This window comes from Lethenteron reissneri, chromosome 21 (genome assembly GCF_015708825.2).
Source record: "Lethenteron reissneri isolate LAM-NWPU_2019-01 chromosome 21, ASM1570882v1, whole genome shotgun sequence".
Taxonomy (NCBI): Eukaryota; Metazoa; Chordata; class Hyperoartia; order Petromyzontiformes; family Petromyzontidae; genus Lethenteron; species Lethenteron reissneri.
In genome coordinates this window covers 13,218,497-13,238,296 of record NC_083799.1, presented here as the reverse complement: position 1 = coordinate 13,238,296, position 19,800 = coordinate 13,218,497, and the positions used below count along the sequence as shown (strand labels likewise).

At 54.0% G+C, this 19,800-nt stretch overlaps 1 protein-coding gene across 12 annotated transcripts in view; it reads right to left on the bottom strand.

The window, feature by feature from the left end:
* The window catches only part of LOC133345256 (disco-interacting protein 2 homolog C-like), a 151,101-nt gene that overhangs the window by 50,831 nt on the left and 80,470 nt on the right, over positions 1-19,800 (bottom strand). For 11 of the 12 annotated variants that reach the window (XM_061555853.1, XM_061555859.1, XM_061555860.1 and 8 more), the window contains one exon: positions 125-253. In XM_061555853.1, coding sequence (XP_061411837.1) covers positions 125-253 — 129 coding nt within the window. Of the gene's footprint in view, positions 1-124; positions 254-11,375; positions 11,503-19,800 lie in introns of those variants that run through there. The other variant, XM_061555861.1, reaches the window with a different exon arrangement.

The window sequence follows — 19,800 nt, the reverse complement described above, 5'->3', positions numbered from 1 at the left end:
ATGGTGCACGCCGTGCTGCGTGTTGCTGTACCGGCGTGTAGCAAGGGTCCGGTAACGGTGCGGTAACGGTGCGGTAACGGTGCGGTAACGCGGTGTGCAGTGGCGGATCTGGGAGAGGCCTCACCGGAGCGGTAGCGTTCATCGCGAGTGCCGGAGGGACGGCGCCGTCGGCCGTACTTTGAGCAAGACGAGGAGGAGGAGAGAGGAGTGACGGGAGAGGCGCGGCGCTCCCCTCCGTACGCCGCATCCGACACTGTTGCCGTGGCAACCGAGCCAACCCCACCGTTGTCGGCAATGAGGGAAGGGGTGCGGGGGTCGGGGGGGGGGACGAGAAACCACCATCGTCACCATCACAAATCAGCAAAGCCATTCACAGCACACCCGGTGCGGATGCGAACAGCGTTCAACAACGCGGGCGACCACCACCAACCACTGGAAAAACGATGTCAGCAGTTACCAAGCAAATGCCACCATTACCCTCGCCAAGGAAAAAACGAATCGTCAGAACCAACAACATCATCAACAGCATCACATTCAGAAGCAGCAACATTCAACAGCAACAATAGTACCACCAGGCCACCACCACCCCCACCGCCATCCCCGAGTGCATGAGCCGTCGCTATCAATAAAACTAGGAAAGTGACCCTTTGTCTTGAAGACGGCGGTGTCCATTAGCATGCCGGCCCATGGCTGCTGCAGAAGCAGCAGGTAGGTGTGGCTGGGAGCGAGAGGTGTTGTGGATGGGTGGGTGGTGAGGAGGGAGGAGGGGAGAGGGAGGGGATATCCGCACCGCAAAAAGCACCTGCGTGTATAGAAACTAAAAGCGGTTACTGTTTTCCGCGCACACAGTAATCTGAAGCAACAGATAGAACCTTTTTAAAAATAAAAATGTAAATGGGCCAACGCAGAGAAGCCGTCACAGCGGTGTTAACGGTTGGCACAGTGGGCCCGAAAAATCCAGAGACCGCCGGTTCGATTCCATCTCCTGACGCGGCAGTTGAAGCGCTGCCTCTTGCTGCCCAGCAGCATCAATGCGTTACACCGCAGTGAGTGGATTAGCGGCAGGCACGTGTGGTGGGGTTAAAGTGCGGGTGGCTCCCACCTCTCCCAACGCACACAGCCAGCGTGGAGGAGTCGGCCAAATACCGTCTAGGGCAGGGGCGGGGAACCTTTTTTCTGCCAAGGGCCATTTGGATATTGAAAACATCATTTGCGGGCCATACTAAATTATAAACTTAAAAATGTGCCCGTTATATTTGGTCAAACATTTAATTAATTCACCACTAATGCGATGGCTGGAACTGCTTCTCTTTGGCGAGGCGTGTGATGTTAGCTGGTATTGATGATGTCGCTACTCGCAACTGCTTTTCCAGGTTTGCTCCTAGATTTATTGAATTTCGAGTCCCGCCTGCAGTTGCCTTGGCAGGGCCAGACCAAATGATTTTGAGGGCCTGATACGGCCCACGGGCCGGACGTTCCCCACCCCTGCTCTAGGGCTCCCTTCTAATGGAGGCCCTTCGCCAGCAGTGGCGTGAGCAATGAAGACATTTGAGTTTTGCGCCTTGACCTTTTGACCGAGCAATGAAGGCAAATGTACCATGCTGTGACTTAGACCGCCGTGCGGTTGGTACGTTCACGAATGCCAAACCTCGCATTCAAGGCGAACACTCCAATGGCATCGGTGACCGGCTCCTGACTTTCGGGAACCGGTAATCAATTCTGAAAACGGTCATGGGTTTAGTGACTGTTGTTGATTGACACCACTAGTTTATATGCATGGCTCCTGTGTGTGTGTGGCCGTGTGTGCTAACCATTTGTGGCGGACGCTGTGTAGCAGTGTCCCACCAAACAGGGCTTCATTGAAGCTGGGTCTGTCCAGGTGAGCAGCCCAAAAAAACATGCCCACACTCGGCACACCGTATCCATTAAACCTCTCGCACTGCTGTGGTTACCTGTCGCCTGCCGACTGTAGTCTACCAGCAACCCAGAAAATAAATATTTAGTGAGAAATGAAGGCCTAATTACAGGTGCACCCATCTGTCGATCTGCGCATGAGTGTGTCTGTGTGCATCTGTCAGTCACCCTCCCTCGTCATGTAACGCATAACACCTGGGCCTATCTCATGACCCCGTCCCAGTGAGTAGAGTGCATCTCGTGCCATGATGATGACACCAAGATGACACCACGGGCCCTGTAGTATACGGCTCCTCTTGTTGTGAGTACTGGATGGGTGAGTGTAGGTGGCCCTGCACGTGTGTACTGTCACGTAGAGATGTTAAATGGGGAGCGGTAGTGTAGCGGTTAGCATGCTGCGTGTGTGTGAGGAGAGGTAGTGTAGCAGTTAGCACGCTGCATGTGTGTGTGTGGGGAGCGGCAGTGTTAGCAGTCAGCGTGCTATGCTACGAACCCGGCGAGCCGAATTCGATTCCCGCTCACGGCCAACACAGTTAAGATTATCTCAACCAGTCCTAGGCCTCCCCTCGGTCGACTCAGCCTCAAATGAGGACCTGGTGCAGTGTGTAAACATCACCACTGGGGAGACAAAGGCGGTCAGCCGTGGTGCTGGTCACCGGTCCCCTCGTGTGCCGTGCCGGCCTTCATAGGCGCTTGCTAACAGCACTTGCCCCAACAGTTTATTAAGGCTATACGGGGGATCTTTGTATGCACGTTGAACTTCTTTCGCACCGTACGTAGCCAACCGTGCGAATCGTAGGTGCGGGCCTTGTGTCACGTAGTGGTGGTTAGTGCACTGCTCTCCGGACCGGGCTGCATGAGTTTGACTCTAGGTCACGGCTAACATCAGAGGCGTGCGAGAACCAGTCCCAGGTGAACTCCACCTGAAAAACGAGCACCTGGTGCAGTGTGCAAACATCAGCCCTGGGTGAAGCCAGAGGCAGCCCTCGGGCGTGGTCCAGTTCTGGCCACACCACCCCCTGCTTGTGCACTGTGACTGCCTTAACAGGTGCTCGCAAACATAACTTGCCCCATCATCAACTTGTGTAGGCGGGGTGCGGTCTCTGTGTGTGTGGCATTATAATTTACAGCACACCTTCACACACCCCCCCCTGCCCCCATGTAAAAACAACCCCGCGCCACCCTCCCAAAGACAAACAGCATCAAACCGTGCAAACAGCACGGGCTGGCCTTGTGTGCACTCGTTCACACACATTTACATAACACCTGCGTATTTGTCTACGCGACTGTAAGTTGCCGGTGTGCACCACGCGTGCAGAAGCTGGGCGCTCGCGATTATCCGAGCGACCGATTGCTCGAACGATTTCTCATCGGCACGATTATTCATCAACTCTTTCCGTCCGTGCGCCACCGGCAGAAATGTTGGCTCCGTTAGCCAAACGCCAATGTCGCGGTCTGCTGCTAGCCGCGACGAGAGGGCTTCGGGAGAGAGTTCGTCTCGTCTCGCCGTTCCTCCTCCTCCGTCGAAGGAGCACTGACCAGTGTGGTTTACTAAAGGGTCCATAGCATGGGTCGAATGCCCACAATCACACGACTGGGGCGTGCGTATTTCATGTATATCTACGTGTCTCTACGTGTCTCTGTGGGTCTCTATGTATCTCTACGTGTCTCTATGTATCTCTATGTGTCTCTATGTCGGGAGGAAGGACGTGGGGGGTAGCCACAATTGTGAAAGGGGCCCCGTAACACGAACCCAAAGATACAGATCCCCGTATAACCTTAACAGACTGTTGGGGCAAGTGCTGTTAGCGAACAGCACCTATGAAGACCGGCCACGGTACACGAGGGGGTGGGGTGGCCACCACCACGCCCGACCGCCTTTGTCTCCCTAGTGGCGATGTTTACACACTGTACCAGGTACACATTTTGAGGCTGAGTCGACCTAAGGGAGGCCCAGGACCGGTTCAATTAATCGTCACTGGTGAGCGGGAATCGAACTTCGGTCACCGGGTTCGTAGCGCAGAACGCGAACCACTTCGCCACCGCTCGCCACTACGCCACGTATGTATGTTGAACTTCTTTTGCACCGTACGTAGCCAACCGTGCTAATCGGAGGTGTACCACACGCACACACACACATACGAAGACACAACCGCAAACACCCCCCCCCCCGAGAGGGCCACGTAATGTGGAGCGGATTCCACTGGAGCCAGGGAATCGGCACCGCCAGCTGCCGGCTCAATCCCCTTTTATCCCTCCACGCATCATCACTTTGATTTCACACAAACCGCTCCGTGTACACGCATTGACACGCGCAAGTGTTGCTGGACACAAGCGCGCCAACCCACATCGACACGCGTGCACGAGGCGAGACAGAGGTCGTCTTGTTTTCGCTCGGGGTGTTTTTTTTCGCGAGTCTCCTCCAGTTTTGGGGGTCGGTCTCGAGGCATCCGTGAGCCTCCTCCCTCCCCCCTCCACCTGTCGAGGCTCGCGGCGCCGTTGCGGTGGTGGCACCAAATCCACAGAGCCACGAGCGGGGACCAGGGGTCGCAACCGGGTACCCGATACCCGTACCCTACCCGATACTCGGCTACCTGTACCCAGCCGGCTACCCGTTTGCGACCCTGGTGCGGCCGGGTACGGGTACGGGTAGGCCGTGAGTCACTGGTGAGTAACCGTTTTATCACTCATTTGCGAGCCTGGTGCAGCCGGGTACGGGTACGGGTAAGGAATCAAAACCCGTTTGCGACCTCTGGCGGGGACCCGCTTTTATTTAGCTCACTCTGTCTGTTGTTGTCGTCGTTGTCGTTGTATCCTCAAATCTTGTAAGTCAATTTTAACCCCACTTCCCAATGTGGTATCGACTGCAAACTTGGTATACTTAGGGGCCGTCCATAAATGACGTCACGCGATTTTGGACGATTTTTGACTCCCTTCGTCACACGACGTCACAAAAAGGCAGACCCCCCCCACTCAAATATGACGTCACAAAGCTCTGCACCCCCCCGAACAAAATAAAACTTGCTTCAAATCGCTTTAAACTATTGTCATTGTAGTGCGTATTTAATGTGGCGCTGCACTCTGATGTTGTAGGAGAAAACATTTAACAAATTCCTGTGGAGGGAGCTGGTAGGAACGTTGGGTTGCTCGGTCAATGGCCAGGGTCAATGGCGGCGTGGTGTATTCCGCAAATATGCCCGCCTGTGAGGGCGGGCACAAGCCGGCGTGAGTAGGTTAAACGTTGAGTTTTATAAGGGCACCACGGGGTGACCAGCCCCTCCCCACCCAGTCCCACCACCCCCACCCTCCCCAGCGTACTACACTTAAGAGCCCGGTTTGGTCACAGAGGGGCTAAACCTGGTTTCAAGCCCAGGCCCTCAGCAGTGTCGGCTCAGTGCTCTGAACCCTGAGCCACCTGGCCACCTACTTCAAAATCCAAATTTCAATGACTGACAGTGGTTTGGATGAGAATGCAGAATAAACTAAACTACACCACGTCCGTCCACACACAACGTATATCCACACACAATCTGTGTCCACACACGCAATGTGTGTTCATACACAAGTCACTTAAATGACCATTTTACAAAGAACAACGCTTCTCATGCACATTTGAAAATACACCTGCGAGGCATTAGAGAACATGTACGCGCACCTGGGTGAGACACATCACGGCCAGAAGCGGTGAAGAGCTAAATAGATATTTTTCAGAAGCTCAACGAAGTGGCTTATCACGTGGAGATTTTGTTGCAGCCGAAAATTTCTAAACGCACGTTTATAAATGTAGAGGGAAAAGCCGGAGCACCCGGAGAAAAATCCACGCGACCACGGGGAGAGAGACACCGCAAACTCAAAATATACAGGGAGCGTCAGGGTCGGGATCGATCCCACGGCCTCCTGTATACCAGGCGAGGCAGTTAACATCACGCCACCACGGAGTCTCAACCTGGTTACAGAATCTCGGCAACGCCGGCCAACCGAGCGCTACAACACGACAATTAAGAGTCACTCAATAAGCGAATCCTCTTATCGTGGATCTGCTGTCTAAAAACACACTCTAAGGACGTTCATCCAACGGCAAAAACTGACAGAGAAACCCCACTGCATCCAGCCTCGTCGCTGCCACGTTGCAGTGCAATGCAGCATTCGTACCTGGCAGTGAACTCTCACTTGCCTCAGGGAAAACATTTGTTCTGCAGTTAAGACTTCCAATTCATTGCACTGCCGAGATCCTGGGATTTAATCCAGGAAGATGCCCATGATTACACCGGGTTCTCAAAGATGATGATCTCAATCTGGTCAGTCTCATAACAAAAAAATTCACTGAATTTGGCTAAATTGCTGCTCTGAGAATTAAACATTTCACTTTGATTGCCACATTACTAACATTATTCTTGGAGGCAGAGTGGGTGGGAATCGCTTCCCCCCCCCATCCCTTTACTTTGAACTAGATGTCACTTCAAGGGCTCTCAGAGGTTGGGGGCCGTCCATAAATGACGTCACGCACCTAGGGGGGGAGGGGGGTCAGACATTTGTGACGATGCGTGACGAGGGGGGGAGGGGGGGGTTTGAGAAATGTGACGTCACGTAAAAATGCGCAACTTTAAATAAATATAAACACGTTCTACTTAATTAAATAGAATTGTTATAACAACACAATTTTGATTAATTTTCTTGATTAACTATTTTATTATTTAATTTACTAAGGTCACCTTTTATTTATTCCATGAAGGAGCATTTTGCTTCTCCATGGGACAATGGAGAAGCTTATATTTTGTAAAAATTTTGAATGATTGTTATTAAACATTTTGATTTTAATGATTCTACCAGGGCTTTTCATTCTGTGGAATGAATATGTGATTGTTATAATTGTACTCTCCATTTTGCTTCGTTCTACTACAAAGTTTCAAGTATTTTTTTATAGTTATAATTACTTTTATTATATTTTAAAAGATAATTTCAATATAATATTCTGAACATCTGCAGTTTTAGTTAGACGTTGAATATTTTCAAGTGAATTTTATGCAAAATTTCAGCTTTTCCAACGTCTCCTTTTTAATACGTGTTTTCTCCTACAACATCAGAGTGCAGCGCCACATTAAATACGCACTATAATGACAATAGTTTAAAGTGATTTGAAGCATGTTTTATTTTCAAAATGGAAATATGGGGGGGGTCTGACTTTTTCTGACGCCGTGTGACGAGGGAGGGAGGGGGGGGTAAAAAATCGGGTAAAATTGCGTGACGTCATTTATCCACTTCAACGGGTCATTCTTTAACGTGAAGGGCTGCACCGCTGTGAGGGATCCAGATGGACCCTTCATTGTTACAACGCCGATAGCGCAATCATAATAAAACAATTGAATTTATATGTAGACATATTTAAAGGCCTCAAAGCTCAACGTACGACAGCCTCCGTTTTGTGAACATCCGCGTCTGTTCGTGCTCCCGAACAACATCCGCGACGATCAGGGGACAGGCACGCGCTGCATCACGCCGTATATTCCCGGTGAATGGCACACCCCAAGGGACCGCTGGAATGCCGCGTTCTATCCGAGGCGCAGGAACGAGACATTCACTACGGAAGAGTCACCGCCGTGGCAGCCACACTGTTCCTGATTAAGCTCCCGTCGTCGTTTCATTCTGGCAGGAGGCCAGAAAGGCATCGGTGGCTCTGAGACGTTCACTGCCTCGTCTAAGTATGTAGGAGGTCGTGGGTTCGATCCAGAGGTCGCAAACGGGGTTTGATTCCTTACCCGTACCCGTACCCGGCCGCACCAGGGTCGCAAACGGGTACCCGTACCCGGCCGTACCCGTACCCGTACCCTACCCGTACCCGGGTAGGGTACGGGTATCGGGTACCTGATTGCGACCTCTGGGATGAAGCCATGTTGCAGGCGTGGGTGGGTTGATTCTAGGAACTTGAATTGTGAGAAGAGACAAGACGTTGGGAAATGAGTGACAACAGTTACTCACCAGTGACTCACGGTCTACCCGTACCCGGCCGCACCAGGGTCGCAAACGGGTACCCGTACCCGGCCGGGTACAGGTAGCCAGGTATCGGGTAGGATACGGGTATCGGGTACCCGGTTGCGACCTCTGGGTCGATCCCAATCCCTGACGCCTGTGTATTTGGAGTTTGCATGTCTCTCTCCCCATGGTCACATGGATTTTTCTCCGGGTCCTCCTCCTCAGGGTTTTCTCTCCACATTTAGAATCGTGCGTTTAGAATGTTTGGCTGTTATAACATGTCCACGTGATAAGCCACTTCGTTGAGCTATCATTTGTGGCCAGGTCGTTTCTCAAAAAGAGCAATATACTTCAGTGGGCCTTAGCTGGTAAAATAAAAGCGTTTAGTTTTAGATCAGGAGGGTTCTCTATTCGGATGTTTAGCCGGTTGAATTTTTAAAATGAGTATTTTGCTTGTGGGAGACACTCAGAGAAATCGGGATAGGATCACACAAAGGAGAGGCGAACACAAATATATCCACACGGACGGATGAATGACCCCACTTGACCACACTTCCTGTACTGTCACTTCCCAGCCGTATTGCAGTTCCATTGAGGTTGGTCGTTTAACAAATATGATTGCATCCACCAACCATAGCTTCCAAAGCGTTGGATTACAAAAACAACGCACGTACAATCATCATCCATCACCATAATCACCTCGAGAGAGAGCTTTGTGTCGCTAACTCAGTAATTGGCCGCAGTTCCGACTGGGCTCACACCGATCATCGCTGTGTGAAAGACAAAAGATCCTCCGTATAGCTGTAATATACTTGGGGAAAGTGCTGTTCCGAGCACCTTTGAAGGCTGGCAAGGCACACGAGGGGAGGTGGGTACCCAGCACCACACCCGGCCGCCTTTGTCCCTCTATTAGCGATCTTTACACACCGCACTAGGTACTCATTTGAGGCTAATTTGAGCTAGGGGAGGCCCAGGACCAGTTCGGATAATCGTCACTGGTGTTGGCCGTGAGCAGGAATCGAACTCGTGCGTTCGCTGTGAGCGTGCTAACGGCGACCAGTGAGTTTCAGGCACAGTGATAACCTCACGTCCCCAAGCCCTCATCCCATCTCTTCCATAAATCGTAAATGAGATCTCCTATCGATGATCATTGCTAACAAGCGAGAAGCCTCTCCATCTTTTAACGAGCGCTGGGCGGTGCTCATCTCCTCCACTGGCGACCCCGAGGTAGTTGTGGATATTCCACATTCCTATGGCAGGAGTATATAAGTGCATAGGCCAACTACAGTTGGATACCAGGATTTGAATATGCATCTTTCTGATCGTGAGGAAGGTATGCTGACATATACAATGGTCGTGGTTGTGAGGATGATGATGATGATAATAATGGTATCGGTGGGTCATGAGGATTACGTTGACCTTAACGATGTTGACGATAACAACCGACGTACGAATTGAGACATACAGCATCTCTTTCGCACGCAATTCGATGCGTGTCTCGTGAGTTTAAGGATCCATATTAATCAATGAGGCATCGTTGCAACCCCTAATGATTACAAATGTGACAGCGAGAACGAAGGTTAGAGATTTCCCGATGACCTCATCGTGTTGCTTCGGCACCAAAAACAAGAGGCTGATCCCCCGGGGGGGGGGGGGGGGGGGTTGAGAAATGTGACGTCACATCAAAATGGGCAACTTGAAATGAATATAGACAACACGTTCTATTTAATTAAATAGACTTTTAAATAAATGTGTTCTCCTACATCAGAGTGCAGCGCCGCATTAAATACGCACTACAATGACAATAGTTTAAAGCGAATTGAAGCATGTTTTATTTTTTTGTGGGGGGAGGGGGGCAGAATTTTGTGACGTCATATTTGAGGGGGGGTCTGGCTTTTTGTGACGTCGTGTGACGAAGGGGGGGGGGGGAGGGGTCAAAAATCGCGTGACGTCATTTATGGACGGCCCCTTTGAAGCATGTTTAATATTTTGGTGGGGGGGGGGCAGAGCTTTGTGACGTCAAATTTGAGGGGGGGGGTCTGACTTTTTGTGACGTCGTGTGGCGAGGGGTGGGGGAGGGGTCAAAAATCGTCAAAAATCGCGTGACGTCATTTATGGACGGCCCCCAAGGTCTTGGACACTGGGATTTGAGTCAGGACAGGGAGTCTCCAGCACAGACGGCTGGGGGAGGCAATTCATCACTGTGGAAAACGGTCGACCTCTGACTCACTTCACCAACGAGCTGTCGGTCGGCTAAGCACGTGGGCTGCCTCGGTTTGAGTCGTTTAAATTACGACAAATACAATGTTTATATATTAATACCTTAAAGAACAAGACAATAAACAACACGCACGGTGTCAAATGTCAAAGGGAAGCCAATACGTTCAGTAGCAATCACCATCGTTGTGATGTGGGGGGGGGGTAGGTATATAATTGTGTATAATATATACGTGAAATTTTTGTGATTTGAGAGGTTATTGTCGTGGTTAAACACATTCCTGCGGAGGGAGCTGGTAGGAACGTTGGGTTGCTCGGTCAATGGCCAGGGTCAACGGCGGCGTGGTGTATTCCGCAAATATGCCCGACTCTGAGGGCGGGCACAAGCCGGCGTGAGTAGGTTAAACGTTGAGTTTTATAAGGGCACCACGGGGTGACCAGCCCCTCCCCACCCAGCCCCACCCCCCACCCAGCCCCTCCCAACCCTCCCCACCCAGCCCCACCCTCCCCACCCAGCCCCTCCCCACCCTCCCCACCCAGCCCCTCCCCACCCTCCCCACCCAGCCCCTCTCCACCCTCCCCACCCAGCCCCTCCCACCCCCCCACCCAGCCCCACCCCTCCCCACCCAGCCCCTCCCTGCACGACGGACGGACACAATAATCCCCTGTGGGCTGGTGTAACCAGGAGGTTCGTACCAGTATTACTTCTACTGATGCCGGTGATCATCATGATCATTATGAACATCACCAAGACCAACATCATTTTGAGCATCACGATCAACCGTCACGAACCATCATCAACATTGACATGATGTTGATGATGATGACCATCACCTTATCGATCATTATTCTTTATCGATCGTCGATTGCCATCACTCACACCATGGCCACGACTATCAAACAGCATGCAACAGCAGCTGCCCTGCACTCTAACGGGAGAGGAGAAAATCTAAAGGAGACGGAGAAAAAATAAAATTCGAGAGGGGGGCGGGAGAGGAGAGAGACGTGAGAATAGCAAAGAGGAGCGGGAGAGACACGAGAGGGCAGGGAGGGGGTGGAGAGGGCAGGGAGGAGAGGGCAGGGAGGATCAGAGCAAAACGAGGATAGGGGAGGGAAGGTGGGAAGAGGGAATTTAGGAGCGAAGCAATCTGCCCACGCGCGACCAGGGAGCGAATGAGGCTCACAGCCCGCGGCGAACGCACGGCGCGGGTCCTGACCCACTCACCCCCCTCATCCTCCTCCTCCTCCTCACCCATCACCACCCGCCCGCCCACCTGCGTCCATGGGGAGGCCTCTATGCCCCCGTAGTCTTGCCGCCGCCGCCGCCGCCGGTACCGACCGCCCAGCCGCCTCCTCCTCTTCTTCTTCCCGCCATCTTCCCAGAGAGCCCTGCTGCTCCGCGTTGCCGTGGTAACGCGGTAATAGCGCTGCCCCGCAGCCCCCAAGTCCCCCCACCCCTCCCACTCGCCATATCCCCCCTCCCTCTCGCCCCCCCTCTGGCCCCCCCTCTGCCCCTCCCCCCTCTCGCCCTATCCCCCCCCTCTCTCGCCCTATCCCTCCCCCTCCCTCTCGCCATACCCCCCCTCCCTCTCGCCATACCCCCCCTCCCTCTCGCCATACCCCCCCTCCCTCTCGCCCCCCCTCCCTCTCGCCGCCCCCCCCCCCTCTCGCCCCCCCCCCTCTCGCCCTACCCCCCCTCCCTCTCGCCCTATCCCCCCCCCCTCTCGCCCTATCCCCCCCCCTCTCGCCCTATCCCTCCCCCTCCCTCTCGCCATACCCCCCCTCCCTCTCGCCCCCGCTCCCTCTCGCCGCCCCCCCCCTCTCGCCCCCCCCTCTCGCCCTACCCCCCCCCTCTCGCCCTATCCCCCCCTCCTCTCGCCCCCCCCTCTCGCCCCCCCTCTCGCCCTACCCCCCTCCCTCTCGCCCCCCCCTCTCGCCCTATCCCCCCCTCCCTCTCGCCCCCCCTCTCGCCCTACCCCCCCTCCCTCTCGCCCCCCCCCCCCCTCTCGCCCCCCCCTCTCGCCCTATCCCCCTCCCTCTCGCCCCCCCCCTCCCTCTCGCCCCCCCCTCCCTCTCGCCCTATCCCCCCCCCTCTCGCCCCCCTCCTCTCGCCCTATCCCCCCTCCCTCTCGCCCTATCCCCCTCCCTCTCGCCCTATCCCCCCTCCCTCTCGCCCTATCCCCCCCCTCCTCTCGCCCTACCCCTCCCTCTCGCCCTATCCCCCCTCCCTCTCGCCCCCCTCTCGCCCTATCCCCCCCCCCCCCCTCTCGCCCCCCTCCCTCTCGCCCTACCCCCCCTCCCTCTCGCCCTATCCCCCCTCCCTCTCGCCCCCCCCTCTGCCCCCCCCTCTCGCCCTATCCCCCCCCCCCTCGCCCTGCCCCCCCTCTCGCCCCCTCCCTCTCGCCCTATCCCCCCCCTCTCGCCCTACCCCCCCCTCTCGCCCTATCCCCCCCCCTCTCGCCCCCCCCCCCCTCTCGCCCTATCCCCCCCCCCTCTCGCCCTATCCCCCCCCCTCTCGCCCCTCCCTCTCGCCCTACCCCCTCTCGCCCTATCCCCCCCCCTCTCGCCCTACCCCCTCCCCGTCGCTCTCCGCCCGCACGCCGGCCCCTCCTCCCTCCCTCCCTCCACATCCTCCCGCCCTTCTGCCTGCAAAGCCCATCTCCATGGCTACCGTCTCCACGTGACCTGCATCCGAGTCGGCGTCACAGGGATATTGGTGGTGGTGGGGGGGGGGGCAGCAGAGAGACGGATAAGCAGGCAGGCAGCAGGCCGAGAGGAAAACTGAGAGAGAAAGTCAGAGAAGGCTGGAATCGTGGGGAGAGACAGAGATGCACATGGGAGAAAGGGCGGGAGCCAGACAGCCTATTACTCCTACTACTATGATATTAACCAGGTGAATCCCGCTGAGCTTCGAGCTCTTTTTCAGAGGCGACCTGGCCGCACGTGATGGCTCGTCGTCGAAGTTGCAGGTATCATCATCGTGAGCATCAACACGTGGGAATTTGTAGCAGCAGTTAGATAATATGTTGATTCTCAACGTGAAAGAGGGCGAACAGCAGAATAACACGGAGAAAAATCCACGTGACCAATATTATCCATAATAGTTTTTTTTCTGGGTTAGTTCGCAGAAATATAAATGTGTCGTTAAACCCGCCATCACCTGACACAGCCAATTAGTAAGGTTTGACACTTTAACAAAACATGCCAATTTTAGTTACTAGTTCAGCACACCGGTGTGTTGGAGAGTAAAACCACAACATTTACAATTCGTGTACCGTGGCATTTCACCGGTGATTACAACCAGCCTCATCAGGCGGACAGCCATAAATGTGAAGAAATTCTGGGACTTTTAGACTAGGTAATTGAATAATAACTATAAATAACGTATTAATGCAAATAGGTAACCGAATCAAATGACGAGAGAACAGAGGTCGCAAACGGGTTTTGATTCCTTACCCGTACCCGGCCGCACCAGGGTCGCAAACGGGTACCCGTACCCGGCCGTACCCGTACCCTACCCGTACCCGCACGGGTACGGGTAAGGTACGGGTATCGGGTACCTGATTGCGACCTCTGGGATGAAGCCATGTTGCAGGCGTGGGTGGGTTGATTCTAGGAACTTGAATTGTGAGAAGAGACAATACGTTGGGAAATTAGTAACAAACAGTTACTCACCAGTGACTCACGGTCTACCCGTACCCGTACCCGTACCCGGCCGCACCAGGGTCGCAAACGGGTACCCGTACCCGGCCGGGTACGGGTAGCCGGGTATCGGGTAGGGGAACGGGTATCGGGTACCCGGTTGCGACCTCTGCGAGAGAGGCAAAATGATGAAAGGGGTTGTTCACCACTGGAATAAAAAAAACACTTCCATAGTAATGGCCTGAGAGTAGAGGCAGAAAGTTAAGTCACGAAGACAAGAAGCTAGTTCTGCTTCCACACAAAAATGAGACTTAATAATAGGGATGGAAATGCCAAACAAAAGTCCCCAAGACACACAATTCCAGAAAATCCGTTTAGCACAACAATGAGAATATAAATGAGCACGCGATACGAAAATTGTTGATGATGTCACGGCAAGCAATGGGGAGCGTGAGAGCAAGAAAAAAGGACAATGATGATTGATAGATCACAACAACAGCCCTTGGAGACAAAAATGGAATCTTAGGGCACAAAAGGCAGAATGATAAAACCAGAGAGGAATTCTATGGCTAAGGTCTTCTGCAAAAAGAGAAATAAGAAGCCACTGCCCTCTGCAGTGTTACAGAAGTGAGAGCTGCCAGACTAGAGGAGATCGCTGTAGAAACTGTCAACATCGTCAGATAAGCAGGAGCCCACGTTGGAACAAATTGAGCAGACTTATTGTCTCAATAGTTACACAGAAACGAAAACACCTCCATCGTGAAATTACGCTTTTCAACCGCCCTTCTAATCACAAACGGTAGTGACACGACTGACAGCGTGCAGAATTTAAAGACCTGGCTTTAGCCACGGCCCACCAAGCCAGGCCCCCATTAACAAACGCAACTAAATCGTCACGAGCGTGTTCGTCCGTCGATAAACTTGTACAAATTGCGGCAGGGGCAAGAAAATAAAGATTCAAACCAAAAAAAAACTTCACGGTACGGAGACGCAGCATGCGAAAGCGATTCGCAACGACGTGAGGCAGGCCACAAGCCCTGCAGCAGGCGCCGCGAGACGCGCCAAGCGGCCGGGTGCTGACCACCGCGGCCTCCTCCTCAACCCCTGGGGTCTCGCGTCGCGTTGTGGCTCCAGTGGCGCGGTGTGGTGCGGCGCAGAGGTCGCAACCGGGTACCCGATACCCGGCTACCCGTACCCGGCCGGGTACGGGTACGGGTACCCGTTTGCGACCCTGGTGCGGCCGGGTACGGGTACGGGTAGGCCGTGAGTCACCGGTGAGTAACCGTTTGTCACTCATTTCGGGTAGGGTAGGGTACGGGTAGGGAACGGGTACCCATACCCGGCCGGGTACGGGTACCCATTTGCGACCCTGGTGCGGCCGGGTACGGGTACGGGTAAGGAATCAAAACCCGTTTGCGACCTCTGGTGTGGCGCGGTGCGGCGAGCGCGGTGGGAGCGCTCGTTCGGGCCGCCCCACGAGAGACGCGCAGAGCGACGGTGACGGTGCCAGCGGCGGTGACAGCGACGGGTGGGATGGGGGTTGGGGGGGTTAGGCAATGACGAGCGGTGTCAGGTGGAGCAGTCCACCAGATGAATCCAGCCGCATAGAACTCCCCAGACGGAACTCAATCAGATTCAATGTTGCCTCATGTGGCAAGCAGGAGGGAATTGTGTCCAACGGAGCAGACCGCGTGAATCGTCCGGTGTGCTTCATGTCACGTCATTCAAGGGCTGCCCTTCGCTTAACTTCGTTTGTCTGGTGTGTGTTGCATCTCATAATTCATCCGGTGCGCACCACGTGAAGCGTGTTGAATGAACCCCACCGGATAACACCGTGCCAGATGAAACACGCCAGATGATGATCCATGCCAGATGGAGCATAGCATTGTCACGGTACTCCAAAACAACCGTGCCAGCTGGAACTCGGCTCGATGAATGATGCCAAATATAGCCCGCAAGATAAATTGTGTTGAATGGATCCCACCAGATGAGGCAAACCTCATCAGACAAGTCTTTATCAGATTAACCTCACCTGATAGATCACACCAGATGGATCTCGCCAGAGAGCACAACACTCGAAGCTCCACACAGATAGATTGCGCACACTTGCTGTACTCCCATCTCCTGGCCTTCTCCAAGCCCGTGTATGATTCGCCAACCCTCACCTCCGAAACGCTGGATCACAGGCATGCGCCATCGTGCCCGGTGCAAACAGGGCGGAGAAGGGAGATGGACATCGGGCAACCGCACGCGCTGCTCAATCCACGGGGCCTACGGGGGCCCGTGGGTTCCCGGGAAAACCGACCCCCGACGCACAACGAGGGTTCAACACCAGCCGAGGCAACCGCCCCGAGGCCGTCATTCCACCCAACCGCAACAACCACACCGACCATCGCAGACACACCAACCACAACAACCACACCGACCATCGCAGACACACCAACCACAACAACTACAACAACCATCGCAGACACATCAACCACAACACCCACACCGACCATCGCAGACACACCAACCACAACAACCACACCGACCATCGCAGACACACAGACTCCACAGTATTTCTGTTGTCTCTGAAACCGTGGCAACCAAAGTAATTCCGTGAGCCCAGAGGCATGGTATAGTGGCCCTCGCCTGCACACTCAATTGATTTAAGTTTATCGACGACCCAATGTAATACAAATTGGATTGATAAGGCTTCTAAATGTGGCCACATCTCAAGATGCTGCACAGAAGCAGTGGACGTGTTTACTTTGTGGTTATCTAAATAGGTAGTGAGTCTCAGGCAGAGGAACAGACGGAAGATCTTGAGCCTGGACTTTAACAGGGCCAGGGAGTCCACAGCACAGGTAGCAGGGGGGGGGGGGAAGTTTCAGACTGTGGGAGCAGCAGAGGAGGATGAGCGACCTCTCACTGAGCAAAAGTTGACTGGGGGATTCGAAATAAAATGTTGGTTGCTGAAGTAGGAGAGTGCGTGGAGGGGAGTAGAGTGAGATGAGAGGGGAGAGGCAGGAGAGTGCGTGGAGGGAAATAGAGTGAGATGAGAGGGGAGAGGCAGGAGAGTGCGTGGAGGGAAGTAGAGTGAGATGAGAGGGGAGAGGCAGGAGAGTGCGTGGAGGGGAGTAGAGTGAGATGAGAGGGGAGAGGCAGGAGAGTGCGTGGAGGGGAGTAGAGTGAGATGAGAGGGGAGAGGAAGGAGAGTGCGTGGAGGGGAGTAGAGTGAGATGAGAGGGGAGTGGAGTGAGATGAGAGGGGATTGGAGTGAGATGAGAGGGGAGAGGCAGGAGAGTGCGTGGAGGGGAGTAGAGTGAGATGAGAGGGGAGAGGCAGGAGAGTGCGTGGAGGGGAGTAGAGTGAGATGAGAGGGGAGAGGCAGGAGAGTGCGTGGAGGGGAGTAGAGTGAGATGAGAGGGGAGTAGAGTGAGATGAGAGGGGAGAGGCAGGAGAGTGCGTGGAGGGGAGTAGAGTGAGATGAGAGAGGCAGGAGAGTGCGTGAGGGGGGGGGAGTAAAGTGAGATGAGAGGGGAGAAATAGGAGAGTGCGTGGAGGGGAGTAGAGTGAGATGAGAGGGGAGTAGAGTGAGATGAGAGGGGAGAGGCAGGAGAGTGCGTGGAGGGGAGTAGAGTGAGATGAGAGAGGAGAGGTAGGAGAGTGCGTGGAGGGGAGTAGAGTGAGATGAGAGAGGTAGGAGAGTGCGTGGAGGGGAGTAGAGTGAGATGAGAGAGGAGAAATAGGAGAGTGCGTGGAGGGAAGTAGAGTGAGATGAGAGGGGAGAGGTAGGAGAGTGCGTGGAGGGGAGTAGAGTGAGATGAGAGGGGAGAGGTAGGAGAGTGCGTGGAGGGGAGTAGAGTGAGATGAGAGGGGAGAGGTAGGAGAGTGCGTGGAGGGGAGTAGAGTGAGATGAGAGGGGAGAGGTTTGAGAGTGTGTCGTGGGGAGTAGAGTGAGATGAGAGGCTTGAAGATACATCATTCTCTGTTCCTCTCAGTGGTTTCACGTCACATTGTCCATGTGCTGCCTCCCCTTCTTCTCTTTTAATGACCCTTGCATGGTTGGGGCATCCTTGAAGTGCCTCGCATCTCTTTGACAGTCTATCAATGACCGAGTGCCACCAAGCGTGTCAACCAATTTGCATCACTCATGCCTCCCCTACAAAACCAACTGATTATGCACAACTTGCATTCCGCAGTGGCGAGATATCAATTCCATCGCTTGCTATACAGGAGGTCGTGTGTTCGATCCCGACCCTGACTCCTGCATATTTAGAGTATGCATGTTCTCTCTGTGGTCACGTGGATTTTTCTCCGGGTCCTCCATTTTCCCCCCTCCACAATTACATGCAACATGCGTTTAGAGTACCGTATATGGCTGCGATAGATTTCCATATGATAAACCACTTCATTGGGATGGGATTTGTGCCCAGGTCGCTTCTAATACAGAAATACATAGCTCAGTGGAGCTTACCTGGTTTTTTTTGTTTAGTTTGGTAGAGGACCCGAATAATTAAAAGCAGTAATTAATCATCGCTCTAACATGTATGGGTCAGTACTCCAGTTTCCTCTGACATGAAGCCAAACATCCATGAATAGAACTGATCAAACAAAAAATGCAGGGCCCACCTGAAAATTTGTCATGACACTCAGTGAGGCCTTTCTAGCTAAAATAATAATTGGAAGTTCATCCTCTGCGGAGATGGAGTGCTGAAATCGGCTCATGCCCAGGTGCTATACGGATTGTTGCATGGCAGCACCGTGACAGATCAAGCTTTAGAGCAGTGTTCTTCAATAATTTTCAGAGGGGGGCCGCTTTCGCCGATAACACATCATCAGTGGTGAGGGCCGCCACCCATTTGAAACCATTGTTGGGTTTGATGATGATGGGGGTGTGTGGTGTTCACGTGTTGTGTGTTGTCGGGGGCCACACGTCAGGGGCCGCACTAAAGGCCACCAGGGGCCGCCAGTGGCCCGCGGGCCTTGCGATGAAGAACACTGAGATAAAGTGTCCTATGTCTCTGTGACTGCGATATAATTACCTACGGTGCAATTACCGAGACTGGCTGGTGGCTGTGACTGTACTGGTGTCATACAAGCCCCCCCGCCCATTGAGAAGAGAGTCGGAAGGGTGGGGAGTGGGGTGTGTGCAGGCAGTGTAACTGCACCAGGGTTCACGAGCCGGATGGAACCAGGCGTCGCACTCCGAGTTCAACCTTCAAGTTGGTTTTATGTCACCAGTTGTGAGTTTTGTGTAACCAGCTGTGAGTTTTGTGTCACCAGCTGTGAGAAGTCAAGAGAACGGGAAGCTGCGTCATGTGCAAGAGTGACCTGGGTCACCAAACAATTGACGAAAGCAAAACGCAAACGAAACCAAGTTTGCGGCGACGACGCAAAGCAATCGGAACGGAGACCACAAAAAGCGCCGCGTCACGGCGACTTGGCGAGTCATCCGGCAGCGGACAGATTGCGTCCGATGATGGAGCGAGAAGATGCTGCTGTCGACGTCAAATCTCGGCGAAGCGCTCCACCCACGGGTTTATTCCACGCGGCAATCCAAAGACACGGCGATCTGCTGCCCCCGCTCCGCCCGCCCGGCTTCCTTGGCGGGGGATTGCAACCGATTGTCTCAATGGGCCTCCTGGCTCGTTTCTCAACAACCGCCGCCGATCGAGCCGCCCGCCGCCGTCGCTTCATCGCGGCCGCACGACGCACGGGACCGCACATCCTCAGTGGCCCTCCTGCGCCGAGGAACCCTGTGGACACCCCCCCCCCCCCTTCGTGCCGCCCCCGTGGAATATGAGGAATGCCTACGGACAGAATGGTGGCACGGGCAGTGAAGGTCGTGATGGCGATGATAACGGCGGAGCTGTAAGAGCGGCCCTTGAAGGATGTGTCAACTGTGTAAGAAGGGGAAGGCCCAATTAGCTAAATCCAGATGCTGGTATTGCTCACTGATTCCTTGCATTTATCATCGTCATCGTCATCAGCCATGGGTTATCCAATGCTGGATGAGGACTGCCTCAGGCCTTTGTCACTTCTCTCGGTCTCACAACGTTTCCTGCCCAA